This window comes from Xyrauchen texanus, chromosome 3 (assembly GCF_025860055.1).
Source record: "Xyrauchen texanus isolate HMW12.3.18 chromosome 3, RBS_HiC_50CHRs, whole genome shotgun sequence".
Lineage (NCBI taxonomy): Eukaryota > Metazoa > Chordata > Actinopteri > Cypriniformes > Catostomidae > Xyrauchen > Xyrauchen texanus.
Window position 1 is genome coordinate 43475371 of NC_068278.1, and position 22497 is coordinate 43497867.

Genomic DNA, 22497 nt, shown 5'->3' on the forward strand with positions numbered 1-22497 from the left:
TAAACATCAAAAATACATTTTGATAAATGAATTAATATAATTTATGAAATGTCACTTTGACTCAGTTTTGGTAAACTGTGAAAGATCAAGAAAAGATCCATTTAAGTAGCCTGCAATGGATTTACGAGTGGTCCAAATCTCATGTTAATTTATAAACAATGTGTACTACATAGATGATTATGCTTTTGGGAAACAATAAGTACTACTTATGTGCGCCTAGGAACCCAGCCCTCGTAAGTAAAAACTTCTTGCAAGCAGCATGTGTCATTTCTTGATCCCACACTGTATTTGTCTCAAATAATACTTGTCCTCTTTCTAATGATTTGTTCAATTAAAAAATGGCAAAAATCCCCCTTAAATACAGTTCCGTTTTATAAGCTTCTATTGGCAGGCACTTTAAAAAAAGAGGTTTGACTCCAGGTTGACTGTGAACAGGAGCAGGTTGCAGTGCAGTGACTCATCTGAATACTGTGTCTACTCCTGTGTTCGTAAAGACAGATCTGTCAGTATGTGGGTGTAGAATAGCTGTACAACACAGTGACAGCTTGTCCACTGAACTGTGTGTGTGATGAAGTGAATAATGTAAAGGCCACATAGAGTTTATCGAATCCATCTGACATCTGAAACCCTCTGTGACCCTTTGTTTGCTCTGATATGTGACGGCTACCTCTTTTCTCTCCCTTTTCTAATCTTTCCCCAAATGTGTTTCCTTGACCCGTGGACCTCGAAAAATGTCACCACCATTGTTTATTTTACTATCCCACATCCCACAATCCTTCTCATCTGTTCATTCATATCCCCGGCCATAAATATTTATCTCCATGCATACATGCTCTGTTTTAATATTTTTCTCCAACCCTAAAAAAACAACTGCACCCTTCTCAAAACGGATGTGCTCTTTTACATTTAAACCTCATTACATCTGCATTTCATTCTTCTGTCATCTCCATCCTCGTTCCTCCCTCCCTTTGCCCTGGTGGTCTGTTTTTCCCTGGCTCTGTCCAGCCTTCTACAGTGCGGCCCCTCTCACCTCAGCGGGCATCATTCCCATCATGCAGTCTCTGTGTCCGGATGGTCAGCGGGATGAGTTTGGCTTCCTGCAGTATAAAAATTCCACGTGAGTCACAACTTACACCTACACTCTCATTCTGGTTCTGATTTTATCTCTTTTTCTTAAACTAACTCTCTCTCTAAAACAAACAATATTGGTTTCTTTTCTCACCCAGTCAGCTTGCTTCAATGGTGCGAACAGCAGTCACCATTATCACTGGCAATGATGATCATATCTGAACTTTTAGGCTATGTTCAGATGGATCCAAATTAGATTTTTGTGCATATCCGATTGTAATCTGATCATATTTGGCAAGTCTGAATGCCAAATAAATCGCATGAAATACAATTTTCAAGCTACATTTATGTAATCCTATTCAAATCATATTTCTGGAAATCCATTTCAGTCTGACCGCTTTGGTCAGATCACATGTGGCTTTTTGCTGTATGTCACTTTTTCACGTTAAGTAAAGGCACGTTATACGTCACGCATTACATGAAACATTCTGGCAGTGGTGGGGAAATAAGCTGTGTGGTGACGGAGTGTAGGTCTAGCTGTGAATATTATTAATGGAATCTTCCCACCTGCATTCTGAAGTTCGACAGTGTAAGGGAAGACACACAGAATGAGGGAAGGAGGACACTGGGACAGGATATTTCATGTCTCCGGTGAGCTTTTAATCACAAACTTTGGGGTCACACAGTAACTTGTTCAGCTTCACAAAACTCTTTAGCGTCACAGGCTCCTAGTCACAGTCTCTTAATCATCACAAAGTCTCAATCATAACTCTTTCTCTGCTGGTGGCATGGCCGCTTATATGCCACTCTCCCCATGCTCACTGGAACTAGAGACAGGTGTTAAACATAATCTATCTCAGGTGGAAGCGCTCTTACCACTTTCTCTCTCTTCGGGCAGACGCTCAACCACTCCCCGCTGCCACAGACATAGACATAGTTCCTTCAAAGGTGGCTACCACACAAGTCCACCAGTTACCGCAAGTCTGTCTGGACCACACGCTGCTTTGCACTCTGGCAGAGATCATATAGGTATAGCTGCAGACCAGAGATCTCAAAATGGGGGTGGAATTTCCAAAAGAGGGTGGGGTTACTTCAGAAGGGGGTGTGGCTACTCCAAAAGGGGGTTGCACCAACTCCAAAAGGGGGCGTCACTTCCTCACACGGTTAGGGAAAGGATTAGGTCAGGGGCTACTTATATCTTTGCTGGCAGTTTGCTCCCACTCCTTTTTGGAGCTCTTCCTGCTATATCCTTCTCGCGGAAATGGCAGCACGAAAAAAAGCGACGCATGCCAGTCTCCTCTATCTCTGCCGCAGCATCATAAGGCATAGTCCAGTGTAGCAGCAACACATTGCCTTGTTATAAACAAAAAATGTTGCCTACTGACGCAATGTCATTGCTATAGCAACCAATTCATATATCCCAAAAAAAATTAAGATCGGATCTGATCAGTTGAGATACAAAGTGTGGATAGTTAATCCTAAAGATCAAATTCCAATCGGATACACAAAAAATTGGATTTGGACTGCTGACTAGATGGACTTAGTCTGTGAAATAGATCTTATATCTCTGCTTAGCTGTGACATGCTCTTATGATAATTGTAACAGATCTTCACTTCCACCTAACCATGACCTGCCCTGCTGAAAAGACCAACAAAACTGGTCACTAATATACATTATATTGTGTTTTGAATTCTGCCTTAACCAGTAAGCTTGGTTAATTCACTTCACCAGTTAGCTTTGCTGTTCATTAGCAAGTTTTTCAGGTGAAAAGCATAGCTGTACCACCAGCTAGACCAGCAGGAAAGCCAGTACATTTATCAGCATTAAGGGTTGGACCTGGAGATATAATATTACAAAATACTGATTCTTAGTGTGAGAATAGAAATACAGTAACCTGAGGTAAAATATCATAAAACTTTGAAATATAGTTGTTGTTGTTGTTGTTGCTTTTTATCCTACCGCTAATGTACATTGAGAAGTCTGAAGCAGACTTGAAATTGCTGGGATAGACTATTCTTTTCATGGTTCTTGTCATCATGCTCTCTCTCCTCTTTATTCTCCTTTTTATTCAGCCCTACTTGTTCCACTTATCATTATTAAACTTTATTTCTTTGTTCTCTCTCTCTCGCTCTCTCTCTCTCTCTCTCTCTCTCTCTCTCTCAGTGTGACTCAGTTGTTGGAAAGGATCAGTGAGGTTGTGGAGCAGAATCACTTGTTTACGTCAGACCGACCCAGTCTGGGGGAGGAGCTGGAGTCACTGCAGCAGCATCTCGAAAGACTGAGCTCTGCACAAGGCCCTCTAGAAAGCCACTACATCACCAACCATGGTCAGAAAACACACATACATGCATACCAACCATGACTGTTACAAATATACACTGTACACACCAGCTACATGTTTGTAGCGAGATACTGAATAAAAATAATAACACATTTGGTTTAAAGTTCTGAGGCTTGTTACTGCCACATTATGTACAGCAGGACCGGACACATTCAGTATGTTGGCCTAGCATTCAACTCTGTGTTTACATACTGTCTTTGAGAAGCCTGTGTTTCTCCCTGCTGGAAAATACTGATTAAGTTGGTAGCAGTGTTTTGGAACATGGTAGCAGTGTTTTGGAACACGGTAGCAGTGTTTTGGAACATGGTAGCTGGTTTCTAGTTGGTCCAAGCTGGTCTGTCAGCTTGGACCAGCTAATGACCAGCTTGAAGCCAGATACCATGTTCCAAAAAGCAGCTTGACCACCAAGCTGGTAAGCTTGAATGACCAGCTGGTAGCTGGTTGCTGCTGGTTCAAGAGGGTATGCCATCTCCATTTTAGACCATCTTGAAACCAGCTACCATATTCCAGCTACTAGGTTAAGCTGGCATTTTCAGCAGGGTGGACTAAGACATAAACAACTAAATACACTCCAGCTGCACCAAAATCAAATGCCTTTCATGAAAAGTTTATGTTCGTGTCTCTGCTTTAGATTTTACTGTGGGAAGAATACTCAGGAACCAGTCCATGTTCCAGCAGTTCCTGACCAGAAACCTCTCCCTGCCGAGCGACACCACCAGCCTGCTACTCTCCACCCCCATCAATCTGAAAGAGGTCTGTCTTCTACACTCCTGTCAAGCTTCTATTCCTTCCAACCCAGGTCAGACAGAAGCACTTTTGAAGTCCAGACCATAACACTGCTTCCTGCCCCTCTGAGCCTGCTTCCTCTTTCATTCTCTTTGGAGTCTCCGCTTTGGTTTTGCAGACCCCACCATTACCAGTTTTGCTCTTATGACAGCAGAGAGAGGATGTGGGTGATAGAATCTAATGCTTCAGGGCAGAAGAGCTCCAGCATGGTGTATTTGAAAGTGCCAGGTTAACATGCTGTAGTCAATGTAAAATTGCTGTGATAAGCTCTTGTGATTTGTTCCGAATGAAATTTTCCTCTGAATTTTATTTTCCTCTTCTCTAGCTATTTCTAGTGTATGTGTGAGATGGGAGTTTCTAAATCTGTGTGTGTGTGTGTGTGTGTGTGTGTGTGTGTGTGTGTGTGTGTGTGTGTGTGTGTGTGTGTGTGTGTGTGTGTGTGTGTGTGTGTGTGTGTGTGTGCGCGCGCGCAGGTGTATAATCTCATCTTTGGGACGTATCCTAAAGTGGGATCAAGGGGAGGAGGAAAAGATGAAGGACAGCATGAACCTCACAGTCCTGGAGAGAAGATTGCACAGCTCAAGGTACAATATGAGGGCAACATACACACTTGTTTGTTTGTCTATCATTGTGGGAACTTATTTTCTAACCCTAAATCTAACCCTCACACACTGTAAGATAATAAAAAAAAAATATTTAAACATCCTTAAACAAGATATTTATTTGAGAAGCAGAATAACATATTAAGTCTTGTTTTTAGAGAAATCTAACAAAATGTTATGTTTTTGCTTAAAACAAGAAAAAACTATTTGCTAGTGGGTAAAAAAAACAAACAATAGTGATAGTTAACAAAAAAATCTAAATTCGGTCTTCATTTACTCATGCTTGCATAATTTCAAACCTTTAGGACATTCTTTCTTCCATATAACACTAAAAGAGATGCTACGCTGAGTGTTAGTGACTACTATCCTCAGTCTCCCCTTTCATTGTATGGAAAAATGAGCAGTGACGACATTCTTTATAAATCCTCCTTTTGTGTTCCTCGGAAGAAAGAATTTCATATGAGTTTGGAATGACATGAGGGTGAATAAATGACTACATCATTTTCAGTTTTGGGTAAACTAACCCTTAAAAGTAATAGTTCACCCAAAAATGAAAATTATCTCATCATTTACTCACCCTCATGCCATCCAAGACTTACTTTCTTCAGCAGAACACATTTGAAGAAAAATAGAAAAAATATCTTGGCTCAGTAGCTCATTAAAATGCAAGTGGATGGTGATACGACCTTTTGAATCTCCAAAAAGAATAGACAGTCAGCATAAATGTCATCCATACAACTCCACTGGTTAAATTAATGTCTTCTAAAGCGAAACAATGCATTTGATGTGAAAAAGATTCATATTTACGTACTTTTTAACTATAAGCCATTGCTTCCGGTCAGCAGCAGTACGCGCGTGTGGTGTAATCGTGTTGGCACGTTCACACAAGCATAGATGCATGTGCGAGACACCTGGAAAAGTGACACTGTTTACCGCTGAGTAGGAGGAATGCTGTACAGAAGCTTTGTTGGTTTTGGTTTAGATCTGTATTTGTATCTGTGTTTACTGACAATGGTGCTTTTCTGTGCTCATCCTGGATGTCTCAACCAAGAAATAAACTTGAGATTATGTCAGAATGTGCTAACGCGAATACGTCACGTAAGAGACCTTGTGAACTCTGCCGTCTCGTGAAGGCATATACTGCTGCTTAACGGAAGCGATGATTTATAGTTAAAAACTACTTAAATATTGATCTTTTTCTCACCAAAAGTGATCGTTTCGCTTTAGAAGACATTCATTTAACCAGTGGAGTGTATGGATGATGTTTATGCAGACTGTCTGTTAATTTTGAAGCTTCAAAGGTTGTATCACCATCCACTTGCATTCTAAGGACCTACTGAGCTAAGATATTTCTCTTTTTCTTCAAAAGACAGAAAGTCACATACATCTGGGATGGCATGAGAGTGCGTAAATGATGAAAGAATTACAATTTTTGGGTGAACTATCGCTTTAATTCAAAGGGGAAACAAGCAGTTGGTTACACCCTTACAATACAAAACAATCATAAGGAATCAATCATCTCTCTTTCATCTTTAGAAGCCATTGCTCGGAGGCTGGCAGAGTCTAGAGGGAGGTTTGATCCAGAAGGCTTTGAGAGACCCCACTAAAGCAGCTCACCGCCAGGCTCTGCTCAAAATCCTGTCACAGGTGCTGGGAATTGCCGGGGATGGTGGAGGCCAAAAGTTTGATCCTCAAGCACTGCGCGAGATAGAGGTCATAAATCCAACAAATTGCTTCAGATGATAAATAAAAAGATTATAAACAACCTAGCTAAGTTAAAATAATGGACAAAGAGCTACAGCTGTCAAACACAGTTTACATGCAACTGTTGCACTTTTTTATTATTATTCACAAAAGTGCTTCTTGTTTTTATTTTTTATTTTTTTTACAAAGCGGGTTTGTGTGTGTGTGTGTCATATTTCAGGGAGTTCTTTTGACTGGTGCAGTGCTTGAAACACTCACTTGTGGAGGAGGGAACAGTGAGCTGAGCAAAATCTTATTGGTCCCTGAGAAACAACAGGCAGTTTTGCAGGCTTACCAAACAACTATTTGCAGTGGTGGTGCAGGGCAGAGGGCGGAGCTGTTTGGGGAAATGAGCGAAGAGCTGAAAGAGCAAATTGATATACAGAGAGTGTTCGATCAGGTACATACAAGACCATCACATCTGTTTTACAGGGTGCCCACCATCATGGAAAGCCTAGAAATATCAGGGAATTGTAAAAGTCTCCAGGTCTGGAAAAGTGGAAATTAATAAAAAATTTGTCATGGAAAATTCTGTAAAGTTTTTTAGTTATGATCTGCTCTTAAATGGATAGTTCACCCAAAAACGATTTTTAGAAGAATACCTCAGCTCTGTAAGTCTATTCAAAGTGTGGGAACCCTTATTTTAGTAGATGTAATGTGTTGATATGTACATTGAAACATCTATTAATCCTCTGTTGTTGTTGTTGTTGTTGTTGTTCTTTCTTCCCTTCACTCTCTCCTTAGTTGCATCTTAAGCAGGCTAACATGTCCGGTCTGTTGGATCAGTCCCACATAGGAGCTCTGCTGAAGAACCTGGCTGATGTGGAGAGGCTGCTAAGGGATGTGGATCTGCTGTCCGGCCTGGCTAGGTTGCTCCCTAAAGGGGCCTGTGCAGGCCACCAGCCCCCTTCTGTAACCAACACCACCTCCTGGAGCTCCAACACAACAACATGGGGTTCAAACACAACAGACAGCCCTTCTGAGGAAGGAGAGGAATCCACAGGAAATGAGGATGAGTCGGAAAATCCCAGATCACAATTTTCTGCCTTTGTTCAGCTATGGGCAGGGCTTCAGCCCATTCTATGTGGGAACAACAGGTTTGTATGTGTGGATATGGGGTTTAGGTTGTGTTTACTTTGCCATTTGTGCTAGAATATATTATTTATTTTCTTTTTACTTTCTAAATTGCACAATGCCCATTTCTTTGTGATAAACTCTGTTGTTTCATTAGGATCATTGAGCCAGAAGCTCTGAAACAAGGTAATATGAGTTCCCTGGGTTTTACGAGCAAAGAACAACGAAACTTAGGCTTACTGGTCCATCTCATGACTACAAATCCCAAAATCCTATACTCTCCCATTGGCTCAGAGGTGGACAAGGTTATACAAAAGGCAAGTCCATTGTAAGGTGTTTTGAGGTTGACGTAGCCTAGTTTCCATCCACCTTTCGCGCTATTTTGTTATCAACAAAGTGAAAATGCGGGGGGAAAAAATTGCGACATTTCAAATGGCCTTTTATCAATAAAAATGGTGTGCGTGACGACGCCATGCCTAAAAAAAACACTTTGTCACATAGGTTTTGGTTTAGCGCATAAGAAATCTGCCCTGAAGCCGTTTCCATTCAGAAATGTGTGTTTATCGCTTATTCACCTCCCAGATGTCCCTAATTTCTTTCCTCTGAAGTTTTGGTAAAATGGGGGGAGTATTGAGAAAATTCATTGAAATTATCCAGCTCTCTGACATTTTAATTTTACAAATAAAAGCAATTAGAAGAGGAGGAATTGCAATCAAAAGGGAGCAGTTGCCCTTCTGATAGGACTGTAATATTGGTCCTGATGTTGCGCATTTCGCAGGTTCCAGAAAGTGGATCGTCATGGCCCTGTTCAAGCTGGCAACCTGCTGGCAAAAGTAGTGGGGGGAACTTTCAGTCTCCGTATAAGGACCATCAATCTATGTGTATATGCATGTGATACATTCCTGATATTCAATATTTTGAACAATCATCTAATCTAAAGCATCACCATCACAACTACGTTATGTCCCACATATTTCTCCAGCAACTTTTAATGACCAATTGAACTTGATTATCATCTAAAATTTATTTAGCTTCATAATGCAAATGTACATTTTCTGAAGAAGCGGTAAATGCGATCCGAGGTAAAGTTTGTTACATTTAAAGTATTTAAAAGTTTTAAAATGTTCAAAGCTCATTTCTGAAAGTGAACTCGGCATTGCACAAATAGCTCTGATAGGTTATAGTCTTGCTGAACATTCTGAGAATGTCATTCATCCGACTGTTTCATCTACAGAACAGAGTAAAGCTAAATTAAGTTTGTGTAAAGAAAAGGCATATATAGGTCTAAAAATATATATTTTCGTTTTGTAATTTTTTTTTTTTTTTTTTAATTTAATGCTTTTTTCGTTTGGTAATTTATTTTATTTAATACAGAGAATTTTGCCAGCATTTTTTCAAAAGGAAAACTAAACTTTAATAATTTAATTGGGCTGTAAGTGTTCCAAAAAGAAACTTTTCTCCTAGTGTTGTGTATTTATTTTTTATTTGAAACCTCTTTGTGCACAGAAATTATGTTTTATGTTTTGTGGGTTAATTCTGTGACTGCAGTCTAGTTTTTTAAGTGTTGTGGAAAAGCAAAGTCTACCGTGATTAAATTAATTGCAAACAGTGGCCATTCGTTTGTTCAATATGCACAAGATATTTGTGTTGGCACTCCTGGAAATGTCACGTTTGCAGATCGGATCTGTGTCCTATAAAGATCAATCAATAATCATGTACAAATAAATTGGCTTTCAATATTGTCATCATGATTAACACAGGCTAACGATTGGGGCAAACTCTGTCATGTGACACCCTCGTTTTTGCGTTAATGCCAATTTTCCAAACCAGTTTTTTGCGATATTTATCAAAATAGTTTATGCGCTTCAATTAAACAGAAAAATATTATGTCAACATTTGTGACAATAGTGATAATGTGCGTTTCCATCTTTTTTTTTTTCTAAAACGTTTTTCGCAATAAATCCTTGGATGTTAATGTGTCTAATAATAATGTAAATTAGCTTTCTCTGTGCATTGGCAGGTATGTCATTGTCAGTGTTGAGTAAATTACTTTTAAAATATAATTATTTCTCTAAAATTGTTACCAGATTAGTTAAATAATTAATTTAAAATGTAATGCATTACCTTTTTTTGACTAAAATGTAATTAGATTACAGTAACTAATTACTTTGTAATTAGATTACATCCAACACTGGTCATAATATCTAGGTTTAATAAATACAAAACACTGATTAATTCTCCCTTTATCCGGACTATCATATAAAACCTTTAATTTATTATTTTATAATTCAGTTTATCTTTGGAATGGGAGTTGTTTGAACACCTGGCAATATTTAGGATTAAATTGTTTGACTTTCTTTCTTTAGGCCAATGAGACATTTGCGTTTGTTGGGAATGTAACTCACTATGCCCGTTTGTGGCTCAACATCTCCACTGAACTGAGGGCTTTCTTAGAGGAGGATAAATTGCACAATCACCTGGTGTGGTTTCAACAGGTAACATTCTGACTGAATATAGAATTATTAGATTAGATTATAAACTGAAGAGTTTGTTGTTTTAATAGTGGTAATATATTAACATTTTCTGTTGTGCATATGATTGAAATGCTTCTTATGTCATAGTTTATTGCTGACCTTAAGAAGCATCACGAACTTCTGAATGGCTCGGACAGTGAGCTGTTAAACAGTCTGATGGAGGAAAACTTTACCTTGCCAAATACAACCACTCTCCTGGAGCAGCTCCACACCATTGATAATGCTGCCTGCGGCTGGACACACTTCATGTCAAAGGTCAAATAGAGACATAATCAGCTGATTAATCTTTTTGCTCAAGTCGTTTGCACTGGTCATATTGCCACAAAACGGTTCCAAAAGTCCTTCTTCTCAAAAGACTAGTGAAAATGCAGTTTTTTTTTTTTTTTAAATCCTTTTACATTAAACCATCACTATAACCATTTGAACTGTTTTCACTGAATTTCAGAATTTCTAAATATTTTGTATGACACTTTTGTTTTAATGACATTAAGCTTTTGAGCTGGCAAGTTTGTGTTGTATTCCATGTTATTCCAGCATTTTATGAAAATGTTTCAAAGAGCATCTTAAAGCAGCTTAAATCATTTTTAAAACCTTTTGTACAAAAATGTTAACTTTGTCATTGTCAAAAATTAGCTTATTTGATTAGTGACCAAGTAATATTTCCAAATCGTTTTACATCATTAAGTGTTTTAAAATCTTGAAACTTTTTTCCAGGTTTAAATTAGATTTTGAATTCCAGATTTTTAATGTAGTCTCATAACGGTACCTTTTAACCCCACTGAATGTATTTCAGATATTTGTTAATAACACACCTTCTAAAAGCTGAATATGATTGTTGATGCCCCAGGTCAGTGTGGATATATTCAGAGGCTTCCCTGATGAAGAAAGCATAGTCAACTACACACTTAGCCAGGCCTACCAGGACAATGTCTCAGTCTTTGCAAGTGAGTGATAATTGTATTGAAATTTATAAAGGTTTTTCCCCCACATCCATTCCCAATTTTCATGATTCATTCAATCTTAGTTATGCTTTGTTAAATATAGCCATTGATAGGCTGTGCGTTTTTTCTATAGGTGTGATATTCCAGACCAGTAAAGATGGCTCTCTGCCACCCCACGTAATGTATAAGATTCGACAGAACTCCAGCTTCACAGAGAAAACCAATGAAATTCGCCGAGCATATTGGCGCCCTGGGCCGAACTCAGGCGGCAAATTCTACTTCCTTTATGGCTTTGTGTGGATCCAAGGTACGATGAGAGGACTTTACAGCAATCTACTTTGAGAGGAACCTTTTATAAAGGCGCACAATATTTTGTAATCATTGTAAATTACATTAACTGTAAGCACTTTAAAGTTTTTATATTATTGGCAGTGAAAGTACACTGAGAATTTTATCCAGAGAGTTGCAGTCTGAAAAGCTTAGTGCACTGGTCAGATGTACATAAAATGCTAGCTTGGCATCTTTGCTATATGCTTTTCTTTAAAGTGACCGTTCGCCCAAAAATTAAAGTCTGTCATCATTTACTTACCCTCTTGTTTTTCAAATCCCATATGACTTCTGTGGAAGACAAAATAAGATATTTGGCAGACAGGATGTCAGAGCCAACTGTCCCTTTAAGAGCTCTAAAAGCAGAAAAGAGCATAGGTTTACCTCCACCCACTAATGTGCCAACCCCAAACATGGTTGTAATAACTTTTTAACAGCCTTGGCTACAGTTTAATGCCTTGTTAATTGCCTAAGATGTTTGTACACTTAATGGAGCATTAATAAGAGCAGTATGATCACCGTTCTGCTTCCTCCTATCTTAGATATGATCGAGCGGGCAATCATTAATACATTTGTGGGCCATGATGTTGTGGATCCTGGAAACTATGTGCAGATGTTTCCCTATCCATGCTACACTAGAGACGAGTGAGCTTTTCACTTTTTCTGCATAAATTATATAGCTTTGGCACCGCAATTCAGGGTTAGCACTTGCAAAAACAATGCTAACCTGGAGGAAGCGTTGCTAATGCTTTTGAAACGTTGCTTAACCTAGGGTGACCATATTTCCTTTTTCCCAGACATGTCCTCTTTTTCGGACCTTAAAAATGTGTCTGGCCGGGATTTAAAAATTTGCAAAAATGTCCTGGTCTAATTGTTAATTGTGTGTGCACGCAAATTTGCATTACTTTAACCCTTCTTTGTAAGTCCCGCCTTCTCGCACACCAATTGGTCGATTATAAGAGGCTTGCAGCAACTATTGGCCAAATTTGTGCCTGACAATCTCCCCACGAACATCCGATGCGTTGTTGTGTTCGGCATCAAACAGTTGCTTGACAGAAGCAACAAATGACAGCTGAGTGGAAACAATGCCCAAATGAAAGTGCACATTTACAGAAGATTTGCACAAAAAATTCACATGCTTTCGTCCACGTCAAGCAGTGGCAGAGCTTGGGGGTACCCCATTGGCCACCCCACTCGCAAATGTTGTTTTAGTCATTTTGTTAGGTAATTTTTTGGCACAATTTAGTTCTTTTGAGGTGAAATCATCTCTGTACAAATCTACAAACTTAACATGTGTGTGCACAAGTCGCACCTCTCCATCCCGGGTGTCATTGTATCCACTCACCGCCACCAAAAAGTTGCTTAACCAGCATAGTCTTTCTAGTGAAGCTGATTGATCAAGGAAGTCCTACTGATTAAGCCATTTATAAAGCCTGGTGGGGAAATCAGCCCACCAGCATGTAAAACACAACATATTCTGGTGTCCAATGCTGGTCTTTCCATGTGCAGTTTCCTGTTTGTGATCGAGCACATGATGCCTCTGTGTATGGTCATATCCTGGGTCTACTCAGTGGCCATGATGATCCAGCACATCGTAGCAGAAAAGGAGCACCGTTTGAAAGAGGTGAGAGACTGCAGATGTTTAGTGGAGCCATTTCATTCTTATTCTTCAAACTAAAAAGTAGTAAGTAATAAACTAGAGAGCGAGATGGTGGGTTAGGTTGCTGTAATGATGGTGCTGTGATTGATGCCGAGTGTTTTCTCTCAGGTGATGAAGATGATGGGCTTGAATAATGCAGTGCACTGGGTGGCCTGGTTTATAACAGGCTTTGTGCAGCTTTCGATCTCAGTGACTGCTCTTACTGCCATACTGAAATATGGCAAAGTCCTCCTCCACAGTGATCCCTTTATCATCTGGCTCTTTCTTACAATCTACGCCATCGCCACCATCATGTTCTGGTACTGGACCACTCTCGTGTTCAAAACAATACCCAATTTGTTATCTTTCAATGCATGATTGCCATGTCATGTGAATACTCTCTCCTCTTTCCTCTCGTGAAGTTTCCTGGTGTCAGTGCTCTACTCTAAAGCCAAGCTGGCTTCTGCATGTGGAGGAATCATCTACTTTCTGAGTTATGTGCCCTACATGTATGTGGCCATAAGAGAAGAGGTGGCCCATGACAAGATCACTGCCTTTGAGAAGTGCATTGCGGTATGAAGACCTCCCATGAATCCACAAAGCATTCCAATAAATACTCATTCTCAATAAATAAGTCCATTCTCAATGGACATGTTCTTGCATTCAAAAACAGCTAGAAGCATTGCAAAGGAATGAAATAGAGGCGTCTCAGAACGAGACTTAACTTGACAAAGCATTTTAAAAACACAGCGCTCATAGCACAAGATGCTTGTCTAGTGCAGGTTTACATAGAAAAACCATTTAAAAACTTTGCAAATTAAAGGGATAGTTTATCCAAAAATGAAAATTCTCTCATCGTTTACTTACCCTCAAATAAAGACTTTTTATAAGAATATCTCAGCTCTGTTGGTCCTTACAATGCAAGTTAATGATGTCCAGACCTTTTGAAGCTCCAAAAATCACATATCAATATTAAGTCCTTTTTTATCATCAATCTCCACTTTCACATTCTTTTTACATTGTGAAAGTGAAAGTGGAGATTTAAAGTAAAAAAGGACTTGATCTGTTTCTCACCCACACTTATCATGTGAGATGTTTAAATCTCATCTTAAAACTCACTTGTAGTCATTATCTTATCCAATGCAATGGGTTTCATAATTATTTATAATACATTATTTTTATTATTGTATGTATATTTGAATTTATGGTTGTATGTTTTGCCTTTTATTATCTTGATTGTACAGCACTTTGGTATACATCAGTTTTTAAAGTGCTCTATAAATACATTTTTCAAAAATGTATCAAATCGCTTCTGATATGGATTTAAACACTGGAGTCTTATAGATTACTTTTATGTGGCCTTTTTGTGATTTTGTGAGTCTGGTCACCATTAACTTGCATTGTAAAGACCAACAGAGCTGAGATATTCTTCTAAAACTCTTTGTTTGCATTCTGTAGAATAAAGATAGTTCTACACATCTGGGATGCATGAGGGTGACTAAATTATGAGAGAATTAAATTTTTTAGTTGAACTAACCCTTTAATGTCTTCTAGTAATGGTTGATTGGTTTTTGTTTGTTCTTTTGAGAAATTCTTTCATTAAATTAAATGCCTTTTCACATTTTTATCCTCACCTTTAGTCCTCATTGCTATGTAATATTCTCTCTGTGTCTGCAGTCTTTAATGTCTACCACAGCGTTTGGTCTGGGCTCGAAGTACTTTGCCCTATATGAAGTGGCTGGAGTGGGCATCCAGTGGCGCACTATCAACCAGTCACCTGTAGAAGGCGATGATTTTAACCTTTTGCTGTCCGTAATCATGCTCATCATTGATGCCATTGTGTACGGTGTATTGACCTGGTACATAGAGGCTGTGCATCCTGGTAAGCTGTGGTGCTGGCATGAATGTGTATTACATGTTTTTAAGGGCATTTCTTTAATATCAGCTCCATTTTGACAGTTCATATCTAAAAAAAAAAAAAAGTGCACTTCTATAATAAAATCCTACTATATTTTCAACTTTATGCACTTTTTTTTAAGTATATTTAAACCTGATATGAAAATGCATTGAACTGAAGTGTGTACTGTTGTATAGGATCATGTAATTGTTAGCCTCAATTATGCACATTAATAAGAAACTACACAGACATCTGTATGTGGCTTTATCATACCTGTACTTTATACACTTCCAGATTCCATTGATTTTCTTAATGCTTTTATTTCCTTTAGGGATGTACGGGCTCCCCCGCCCATGGTACTTTCCCTTGCAGAAATCTTATTGGCTAGGCAGTGGGCGCATTGAGACATGGGATTGGCCATGGGCTGGCAGCACCAGACTGAGTGTAATGGAAGAGGACCAGGCTTGTGCTATGGAACACAGACGCTTAGGTACATTTCATTCCACACTAGTTACTTTATATTCTGAGATTGGTTATGGACACATCTTGGGACTAGGGACAGTTCTGTACACTTTGTAGAGATATTTTAAAGCGGATTATTCCATTTATGTCTATTTGTTGCTCAGAGGAAACTCGTGGAATTGAAGAAGAGCCCAGTCACTTGCCGCTGGTGGTGTGCATAGACAAACTCACCAAAGTCTACAAGAGTGGCAACAAACTGGCCCTGAACAAGCTGAGTCTAAACCTGCATGAGAACCAGGTTGTCTCCTTTTTGGGACACAACGGGGCCGGTAAAACCACCACTATGTGAGTGTGAAAAATAGTTGTGTTTTGTAACATACATTGAGGTGCTAATATTCACTAAGGCTGACAATTTGACCCATGTCCATTCACCTAAAAACTGGACGGCATACAGTTTGTGTATTAAATTGATGTTTCTAACAGCAGATTGACTTTCCTATGAATCTCTTGCAGGTCCATTCTCACTGGGCTGTTTCCGCCCACCTCTGGTTCTGCTACCATATATGGTCATGACATCCGCACAGAGATGGAGCGCATCAGGCAGAATCTGGGCATGTGCCCCCAACACAACGTTCTGTTTGACAAGCTGAGTGTGGAGGAGCACCTTTGGTTTTACTCTCGTCTGAAGGGCATGGCCGAGGAAGACATCCGCAAGGAGATGGACAAGTGGGTTCATAAACACATCTTGCCAGTTCAGAATTGGCTTTCTTTTACCCACTCATACCTATACTCATGTTCATAAAGTTAATTCAGGTGGTGTGTGTTTGAATGTTTAGGATGATAGAGGATCTAGAGTTGTCCAATAAGCGCCACAGTCTGGTTCAGACACTGTCTGGAGGGATGAAGAGGAAGCTGTCAGTTGCTATCGCGTTTGTGGGTGGATCTCGGGCGGTGATTTTGGATGAACCCACAGCAGGAGTGGACCCGTATGCCCGTCGAGCCATCTGGGACCTCATCCTTAAATATAAGCAAGGTTGAACCTCTTATCACTTGTCACTACTTTTTGACAAAATACAGGTTACTCGCCTATGTCAGATCCCCGTGCGTGTGCGTGTGTAGGATTGGGTGGTTTACGAAGACATATTTTTAGGTTACAAACTGGTAATTACAAGGGTATTATGCTATAAATGTGGTATATGAAGACAGTTCTAGTGTCCACATAATTCAAATTGCTTAAAAAATATACTAAATGTTTTTTTGAAAATGTAAAAATTTAGAAAGTTTTTTTGTGAGGGTTAGGTTTAGGGGATAGAATCTATAGTTCGTACAGTATAAAAATCATTATGTCTGTGGGGAGTCCTCATCTGTGAGTCTGTGTCTGTGAGTAGGCCGCACCATCCTACTCTCCACTCATCACATGGACGAGGCTGATCTGCTGGGGGACCGTATTGCCATCATCTCTCATGGGAAGCTCAAGTGCTGTGGTTCCCCACTGTTCCTCAAGAGCACATATGGAGATGGCTATAAACTCACCCTTGTCAAGAAACAGAGCGACTTACACACTGCAGGTTAATGTGTGGATATGTGTCTCCTCATTTGTGGTCTCCTTAATCGTAAAAAAATTGTCCACCCAATGGCAGATGGGGCTAGTGATTGGTAAACCTGATTGAAAATAGTCATTATTTGTTCATTTTCCATTTGTTTACTCTAGTGGTGCAGAAATTGCACACTTTACGTTTTAAAATCAACTCCTAGTGTTAATTCTGCTCTTTTCCATCTCAATCAATCTCTCCCTCTCTGTGACCCAACATCATGTTTCTGTCTGTTCTTAGATCAGTCAATCCAGTCTCCATCATCTTCGATATCTCCATGTTCAGAGAGCAGAGTCACGCAGTTCATCTGTCAGTATGTGGCCTCCTGCCTGCTGGTGTCTGACTCCAACACTGAGCTGTCTTATGTCCTGCCATCAGAGGCTGTAAAGAAAGGCTGTTTCGAGAGGCTATTTCAGGTATACAAAAATAGTAACACATTTGTGCACACACATTCTTATGTTGTACAGGTGTAAAGAAACAACCTGATATCATCGCTATATATCTATTAGCTCTAACTTATTTGTTGAAAAGATGTTGTGTTTTGGATGCTTGCTTGCTGGTGTCCCTACCAGGCTTCTTGACTAGCTTAACAAGCAAGTCTTCAGTCACCTTCATCAGAAAGATTTGCTGGTTAACAACATTGCTATGCTGGTCCACCAGACAGACCAGCATCTAACCAGCATAAACAAAAATGGACCTGCATGGAAATTCATGCTGAGTTAACCTGGTCTTTTCAACAGGGTTGACTTGTAAGGATTTGGTCTGGGACTTAGTTGGTAAAGGTTGGTCTGAGACTTGCTGAATAGCTCAAATGTTGGGTTTCTGTCCTCAGGCTCTGGAGCAGAGTTTGGATAACCTGGCCTTAACCAGTTTTGGTGTGATGGACACCACACTGGAGGAAGTCTTTCTGAAAGTATCAGAAGAGGATCTATCACTGGAAAACAGTGATGCAGGTGCTCTGATAAGACATGAATCTGTCAATTGAATAAATTGAAAGCAATGAGATCGGCAATTATATTTTACAGTTGATTGATGGATTGGTTTATATTTCCATTTATCTCCTTGTCTCTCTCTTTTTACTGTCAGATATGAAGGACTCTCCTGGAGGAACATCTGTAGGGAAGCCCTCTAATCTTCTTGGAGGGCATCAGTGTGAGGGGGCGCCAGCTGGTGATGTGATTCGGCCAGAGGTGGAGCTCAGTAACCTGATGGTGTGCTCCAGGCTGAGTCCAAGCCAGGCCTCCCTACAGTCTGGCTCCTCCCTGGGCTCAGTGAGAGGAGATGAGGGAGGCCTCTATGCTGACTTCTATGGAGACTATTGCCCACTGTTTGACAATGGCCAGGACCCGGACTCTGCCAGTCTCATAGGTGAGAAAAGGAGGGTATGAGTTAATGTATTACATCTCAGGCATCTTTCTTTCTTTTTTTTCCTCCACTTTTCTCCCCAATTTGGAATGCCCAATTCCCAGTGTCCTCTATGTCCTCATGGTGGCGTAGTGCCTCGCCTCAATCTTGGTGGCGGAGGAATAATCTCAGTTGCCTCCACGTCTGAGACTGTCAATCCACACATTTTATCATGTGGCTTGTTGAGCACGTTACCGCGGAGACCTAGCGTGCATGGAGGCTTCGCGCTATTCTCCGCAGCTCACTCTCTACCGAGAGTGAGAACCACATTATTAGCATCCACGAGGAGGTTAACCCAACATGACACTACCCACCCTAGCAACCGGGGGAATTGGTTGCTTAGGAAGCCTGACTGGATTCAATCAGCACGCTCAGGATTCAATCTTGCAACGCCAGGTTTGGTAGTCAGCATCTTATCTTTCTTCATTAAATGTGGGTTATCCAAAAATTATAATGTCTAAGCCATTCTTCTCCATAAAAAAATAAATGTCTTCTGAATGATAGCTTTATGCGAGGACAATAATCTTACCATGAAACTCTTGATTGACAGCTTGTTTGATGATAATTTTTGTGTTGCAAATTAGAAAAAAAAAAAACAGTGGTTTGAAACAACAACATAAGGGTGAGTAAATGATGACAGAATTTTAATTTTGGGTGAACTATCCCTTTAATAAGTTAGTTGGTAATTGCATTAGTAGACTGAAAAGGAGCATGCTAGCAATCGGTTCTTATGTGATTTAAATACTGTATTTAAAAGGCTTTTAGTATGAAGGTTTTGTCTGATACTACTTTTCCACTTCTGTGTGAGACAAGTACATCCTTGTTGGGCCTCGAGGTAAAAGATAAGGTGCTTGCCTTATGCTGAGTGTAATATATACTGAATCCTCCATCTGTTTGTACTCCAGATGAAAAGTCCTCTCCTGAGCCGGTCATACTGGAAGGTCAGGGCAGCTTTAAACTCGAGGGCTGGTGGCTCAAACTTCGTCAGTTTCACGGGCTGATAGTGAAAAGGTTTCACTGTGCTAAGAGGAACACAAAGGGCATTTTCTCCCAGATTCTGCTGCCTGCTTTCTTTGTCTGTATAGCCATGACTGTAGCTCTGTCTGTTCCTGAGATTGGTAAGATTGAGAGAGGGCACCTTGATAACTGACAATTTTGTTTGTACTGCCTTTTCTGATGGTCTTTCTTTGGTTCTGCAGGTGACCTTCCTCCCCTCATTCTGTCTCCATCGCAGTATCACAACTACACACAGCCTCGTGGAAACTTCATCCCTTATGCCAATGAAGACAGACTTCAGTACAGGTCAGACATAGATCATGTTAACTAATTTGTGCAAAATATAAGATTTCTTAAATACTGCTGTAAAATCACAGATTCTCATGTTTTGCCAAAACTTATCAAGTCCATGCCAGTGTTATAATATAATATTACATAATATTGTATTTGTAATATAATATTGTAATACCTGTATATGATTATATTAGTAAAATGTGAAAGAAATATTTTCACTGATGTTATCAGACTTTTGGACCCCTCATTACCAGTTGGTTGCAATAATATTGATCTAGATTATATTTGTATTAAAATTACATTGAAGACTATGATCACACAGTCCATTTTGTTCGCAACCTCTGCTCCAGGAGTAAAGTGTCTCCAGATGCCAGCCCACAGAAGATTGTTAACACCCTTCGTCTGCCATCTGGAGTGGGTGCGACTTGTGTACTGAAAACTCCCTTCAACAGCACTCTAGACCAACTGGCCCAAACCCTGAACCCATATTCCAACAACTCCAAAACTCTGGCAGCCCGTTACTTTGATTCTATGTGCCTGGATTCATTCACACAAGGTGTGCCTTTATCAAATTTTGTGCCCCCGCCACCCTCTCCTGCCCCCTCAGATGACCCAGAGGCACATTTTGAAGATGGGCTTTGGAACTTCACTGCCGCACCCCCCACTACTGTCCGAGGTCAGAGATTACATCATTACATTTAAAAGATTCTTTGAATACATTTTCTATTGATCATGAGCAATTCATGATCTGTGAATGATCAAATTATGAAGAAGAACATTATAACTGTGCATTTATCCATACACACAGTATAGACTTTCTGCATTTTTAAAGAACCATTTCAGGTGGTGGAGCAATGCTGTTCAGTCTCAGTAAAGTATACCAGATTGTGAGATCAGATACATTTATAGTGAAAGAGTCTAAATTACAAAATATGAAGAGTAATTCAGATAAACGTTGTTTCATCCAGTATATAATTTCATGCACTTACTGTATCTCTGAGATGATATCATGAAAGATTGAAAATAATTCCTTAATATAAGGTGTGGCACATGCTGACTGATGCTAAAGGTTAATGTATAGTGTATTTTGCTAGCATAATGTTGATTATTCTAAAACCTCATGAATGCCGACTCAGATTCTTTCACTCATTTGACAATGCAACTCTCTCCCTACTGTGCTTGTACAGAGATGGCAACATCTCCCCCCACACTGCCTCTGACCATCCGGGAGCCAGTACGCTGCATCTGCTCCATGCAGGGCACTGGATTCTCCTGCCCCAGTGGAGTCGGGGGCCGGCCACCCCTCATGAAGGTAGTAACTGGAGACATCTTGGTGGACATCACAGGTCGAAATGTGTCAGAATTTCTCCTCTACACCTCTGATCGCCTTAGACTACACAGGTAGCCTTCTTAAAGAGTATAATAATGTTTTGTCATTTTTATTTTCCTCTATGAGGTCCATTTTGTACCAAATCAGTCATATTTGATTTTACATTAACATTCATACCCTAACTCTAACCTTAGAATCAATCGTTGTTTTGCTACTGTACCTTAAGACATCTATATAAATGGCCTCTTTGCATATGAAATCAGATACAGCACTTACACATGGGTTTGCAGTTTGGTTCAATATAGTTTGCGCTGCCCCATCCTTCAATTAAAACCTGTTTATACAAGTTACTGCACATGGTATATCAAGCACTTTCAAAACATACATTTGAAAAGAAATGTTTCCTTTAAATTACAGCCTCATTATCTTGTTTTGTTTTTTATTCTGTTTAATTATACTTCTATCCTGTAGGTATGGAGGCTTTACTGTAGGCAACATTCAGAAATCCGTTCCAGCATCCTTTGGGAGAAAGACGCCACCTATGGTGCGCAAAATAGCAGTGAGGCAATCCTCACAGGTAAGAGTATATTTACCTTTTTATATACATTACATCCTTCAGAATCTAGTTTTTTACAGATTTGTTTTTCATTTTTTTTAGTTTTTTTTAGTCCTTTTACTTTTTATTAGATTTTTGTTTCAAGGATAGTTTTGTGCACGTGTATATTTATATATTATTGATGTGCACATATATATATATATATATATATATATATATATATATATATATATATATATATATATATATATATGAAGCCTCTTACGATACGATTAGCCACTATTACGTTGCAGTGCGATCCGATTCAATTTAAATTCAACACAATGCGATTCAATGCAATAGGGAAAAAACAGAGATGCCTCTGCCATGTAATCTATATTCTATGTCAGGGGTGCCCACACTTTTGCATGATGATCTACTTTTAATTGACCAACTCAATAAGATCTACCAACTAAAAAAAAAAGTTTTTCTTTTTTTTTTTTTTTTTTTAAATCCTTGTTGGGACTACTGCATGTATCCCTACATGGAATTCATCTTCTAATTAATAAAAAAATATATAATAATGTTCAATGTTGATATCATTCAGTTTTAACACTAAACCCAAAACACCTACAGCACAATAGATTACAATAGACAGGGCATTTACCTTATTCTGATGACTTGCACTGAATGGAATCAGACAGTTTTGCATAATCCGGGCAGTAGCTAGTCTCAAACACTGCTAGCTTCGCAATTTTGCGCTCTGTTCTCAGAAGACCTTGGGAGTCGCAAACCTAGTTGTCATGGCAACTGAATTAACAAAAATCTAGCCTGGTCAAAATGTATTCGTCAAGTGAAAGTCAGACGAATAAGGAAGGAAAGACATTATATTTATTTTCATAAAAATTTTACGAAAGCACATTTACATTTT

General features: G+C 39.4%; 1 protein-coding gene across 1 annotated transcript in view; it reads left to right on the forward strand.

Moving 5' to 3' along the window:
• The window catches only part of abca2 (ATP-binding cassette, sub-family A (ABC1), member 2), an 85275-nt gene that overhangs the window by 47962 nt on the left and 14816 nt on the right, over positions 1-22497 (forward strand). The window contains exons 4-33 of the mRNA XM_052096870.1: positions 1006-1117; positions 3233-3396; positions 4042-4163; positions 4670-4780; positions 6335-6511; positions 6723-6941; positions 7286-7638; positions 7773-7932; positions 9982-10110; positions 10237-10404; positions 10997-11093; positions 11224-11397; positions 11960-12062; positions 12927-13041; positions 13186-13376; positions 13479-13629; positions 14734-14938; positions 15285-15443; positions 15580-15760; positions 15929-16141; positions 16252-16448; positions 16804-16983; positions 17248-17423; positions 17840-17960; positions 18094-18375; positions 19317-19529; positions 19611-19713; positions 20052-20377; positions 20889-21102; positions 21503-21608. Of these exons, the coding sequence (XP_051952830.1) occupies positions 1006-1117; positions 3233-3396; positions 4042-4163; positions 4670-4780; positions 6335-6511; positions 6723-6941; positions 7286-7638; positions 7773-7932; positions 9982-10110; positions 10237-10404; positions 10997-11093; positions 11224-11397; positions 11960-12062; positions 12927-13041; positions 13186-13376; positions 13479-13629; positions 14734-14938; positions 15285-15443; positions 15580-15760; positions 15929-16141; positions 16252-16448; positions 16804-16983; positions 17248-17423; positions 17840-17960; positions 18094-18375; positions 19317-19529; positions 19611-19713; positions 20052-20377; positions 20889-21102; positions 21503-21608 (5222 nt within the window). The remainder of the gene's footprint in view (positions 1-1005; positions 1118-3232; positions 3397-4041; positions 4164-4669; positions 4781-6334; positions 6512-6722; positions 6942-7285; positions 7639-7772; positions 7933-9981; positions 10111-10236; positions 10405-10996; positions 11094-11223; positions 11398-11959; positions 12063-12926; positions 13042-13185; positions 13377-13478; positions 13630-14733; positions 14939-15284; positions 15444-15579; positions 15761-15928; positions 16142-16251; positions 16449-16803; positions 16984-17247; positions 17424-17839; positions 17961-18093; positions 18376-19316; positions 19530-19610; positions 19714-20051; positions 20378-20888; positions 21103-21502; positions 21609-22497) is intronic.